The sequence below is a fragment of the Pterocles gutturalis genome, unplaced genomic scaffold (assembly GCF_000699245.1).
Source record: "Pterocles gutturalis isolate BGI_N339 unplaced genomic scaffold, ASM69924v1 scaffold15102, whole genome shotgun sequence".
Lineage (NCBI taxonomy): Eukaryota > Metazoa > Chordata > Aves > Pterocliformes > Pteroclidae > Pterocles > Pterocles gutturalis.
In genome coordinates, this window is record NW_010108196.1 from 80,842 (window position 1) to 83,988 (window position 3,147).

Sequence of the window (3,147 nt, forward strand, 5' to 3'; positions counted from 1 at the left end):
ACATATTAAAGGGGATTTATGACCAATTGATAATACAAGTAAGACAAATCTCTTAAATGGATGCCATGCCAGTGAAGAGAAGGAACACCTGCAAAAAAATAACATCTAGCCCACTTTTTGGTTGTGAAAGATAATTGAATTGAATACATGTTTCTTGCCTCTTGCAGCAGAGTTAGACCAGCTTTAAAAATGACAATATATTGTTTTCCATTTCTGCTTCCAAGGCTGCTGAAATTAGAGTTCTTAGTGAAGAGGGCAAGCAAAAAAGGGGGCCTAAGAAGGAAAAAGTAGATAACAGTTTATGCAGTGAGTTAGCTATGAATTATCTGAAAGATCGTTCTTTAATTAAGGTATGGGAATCTCTTAAAGGAAACATACATTTGGCTCAAAGAGAATCAAAAGGATATCAGAGACGACCCAGATCTAGAACAATCTCCTCAACGGAACAATTGATGCTTAACATTTGTTTAAATTTTATCATTGTACACCAAGTGCAAAGTAGTTTACGCAAATCTAAATGAAGGAACAGAGTGGAAATGCAGAGACTGCATCAGTGACAAACGTGCTGAAGTAATGGTCCTGGTATATGCACACTAAATCTAAATTTCCAAACAGTACTGACTGGGACTCAGGACAGGACTGTCATTTTCAGTCACAGCTTTTTGCTCTGACGTACACTTTTGTGATATTGCCAGAGAGAATAACAATGTATGCATCCATAAACACTCCTTCACCTTTTGGTTCTTGAATTAGAAAGTTACTGTTCTTAAAAGAGAATTCACATAGCTAGCAACATGAGAGAGATAATTAACTAATTACTAAATCCCAGATTTATTTTTTTTAAAATGAAAACTACTCATGTTTTATATGCAGTTTATTATAACATCAATTAAAAGCTTTCTCTGAAGCTCCAAGTACAATTTCTTAACATAAGATTTTTTTACCTTGTACCGGTGGTTCTTGTGAATACTATTCTGGAAGCAGTCCATACAGAGTACACAAGTTGGATCAACTGCACAATCTCTGCAACAAAAAGAGTAACTGAAAATCTTCCTAAAACAAACATACGGAAATTTCATGTACAAAAGAAAATACTGCTCTGAAAAAAAAATATTAACAACAGATTCAAATCATAAAAACACTGGCTACACCACATCACAGGAAGATGATGGAAGCTGGTCTTGGTTAGGCTTGAACCATGTATTCAAACCTGTTACATCAGATTCTATCAGAAGCATGCTTGATTTCCACTTTCAAAACCCGCTGCTAACAAGTTTCTGGTTTTGCTAAGAATAAGCAGCTATTAAAAACCATGAGGACTCTGAAGTAACCTTTATTGTTTCCAACAACTGTAGCCAGTTTGCTAATGAAACTTTTACTACACTTCTGGTTATGTCTCTAAACTTGAATTTTAAACTTAAACTTAAACTACTTAAACAGAAGTAAAAGTCTAAAGAGAATTCTTTCACTAAATGAGCCAAAGGATATATACCTTGAAACTCACTTTCAACAGTTTCAGTCCTGCACTCAAATACTTGAAAAATCTAGAATTACACTCACAGGCAATCTAATTCCATTTTCTCTATGCTCCACATACAAATATGCTTTTTTAATACTGCTTTTTTCCCTAAAACTTGGTCACTCCTTTTTCTCTAATGCTATTTCATTCTATGCAAAATGTGGATGACAAGAGTTTAATGACACCATATCCAGTTTTGTTTTATGCCGCTGTTCAACAGCTAGTTCAAGCCTCCGTTACAATGCAACTAAAATAGTACAGTAATTCTGATTACAGAATGAATTTCCTTTCAAACCTTTAGAATCATCATTACAACAATTTAATACTTCACTAACATTCATTTATTACCATAAGTCTATTGCAAGGCAAGTTAAAAGAAAGAAAAATCAAGCCAGAAGTGCCTGTTAGATTCAAGATATTTTGCTCAATTCAAGACATCTAGATTTCAATATTTCAGAGTATCTATTATTTTTAGCACTTTAGAAGCCTAAAGCAAACATATATTTAGCTTCATGTGCTCCCTTCATTCTTACCTGCAAGAGTATGTTGTCTCCCCTCCTTTGAACACCTTCCCACAGAGCTGAGAGGTTCCACTCTGTTGTAGTTTCTCCAGGAATATATCTGGGTCTTCCCCAAACAAATAACATTCCAGGGGGTATAATACTGCTGCCTGGACCATTTCTTCTTGTTTCTCCAGCAAGGGGTCCATTTCAGCAGAGTAAATATTTGGCACATGTTTTGCCAAGCACTGTAAAAACGTAGCTTGGAAGTTGAATTTCTCATCACACCACTGCAAGAAAAGTATACCCATGGATAAACATAAATTAATAAATAAATTTAAAGAAAATAGGACTAAGCACTTCTACTGTGAATACAGAATTATTTTCCACAGCAGAAGTCAGTTCTGCAAGCAATAAAACCCAAGAAAACATGGTTTTCCAAGAATTTCTCTGCAATTTTCCTTTCAGTACCCACCACAGTAACCTCTGTTCCCTTGAAGTCTTCTACTAAAGCACTCCGAGGCAAGAGCTGGCAAGTGCTATGCTACTGCACAGCTACCCGTGCACTCGTTAATTCTCAACTACACGCTTGCCAACAGGCGAGCCGATACACAAATCTTGATGTCTGCTGAGCTGCTAACAAACGGAGAGAGCAGCAGCAGCACGTTTCCCTGTCTTAGCTGGGAAATAAGTTAGGGATTCATTCCTTAGCCTGCTGATAGTCACAAAATGTGCAGCAACTTAATGGTCTCTGAAATTGTTAGCCTTTAGTGAAATCTTGTTGAAATTTGTCATCAGGGTTCAATAGTTACTGAGGGAAAACTGATTATATAAGCTTAATGTCCTTGTGAAACCAGACTAACACGCAATTTCATATTTATAAGACAACTAATAAATGTACTTATGTTTTGACTTGAGGTTCTTAATTTTCTTAAGTCCCTAATTTCACTTGCAACTACTCTAGTTCTCTGAATCGTTCTCTCCAATTGCTCTGTTTCTGTCCTTCAAGTCTGAATATTCTTTCTTTCACATTATTCCTATTATTTAGAAATACCTTTCATTTTTCCCCATTGCAAATCAGGTAACAAGTTTACCCATCAAGGCTCCTAAAGACAATCTCCTTTCATG

General features: G+C 35.8%; 1 protein-coding gene across 1 annotated transcript in view; it reads right to left on the bottom strand.

Annotated features, from left to right (window-relative positions):
* UBR1 (ubiquitin protein ligase E3 component n-recognin 1) overlaps positions 1–2,228 on the bottom strand; it is a 55,244-nt gene extending 53,016 nt beyond the window's left edge. The window contains exons 1-2 of the mRNA XM_010072542.1: positions 2,053–2,228; positions 945–1,023 (exon numbers count right to left, since the gene is read on the bottom strand). Coding sequence (XP_010070844.1) covers positions 945–1,023; positions 2,053–2,228 — 255 coding nt within the window. The remainder of the gene's footprint in view (positions 1–944; positions 1,024–2,052) is intronic.
* Positions 2,229–3,147: the final 919 nt, after the last annotated feature.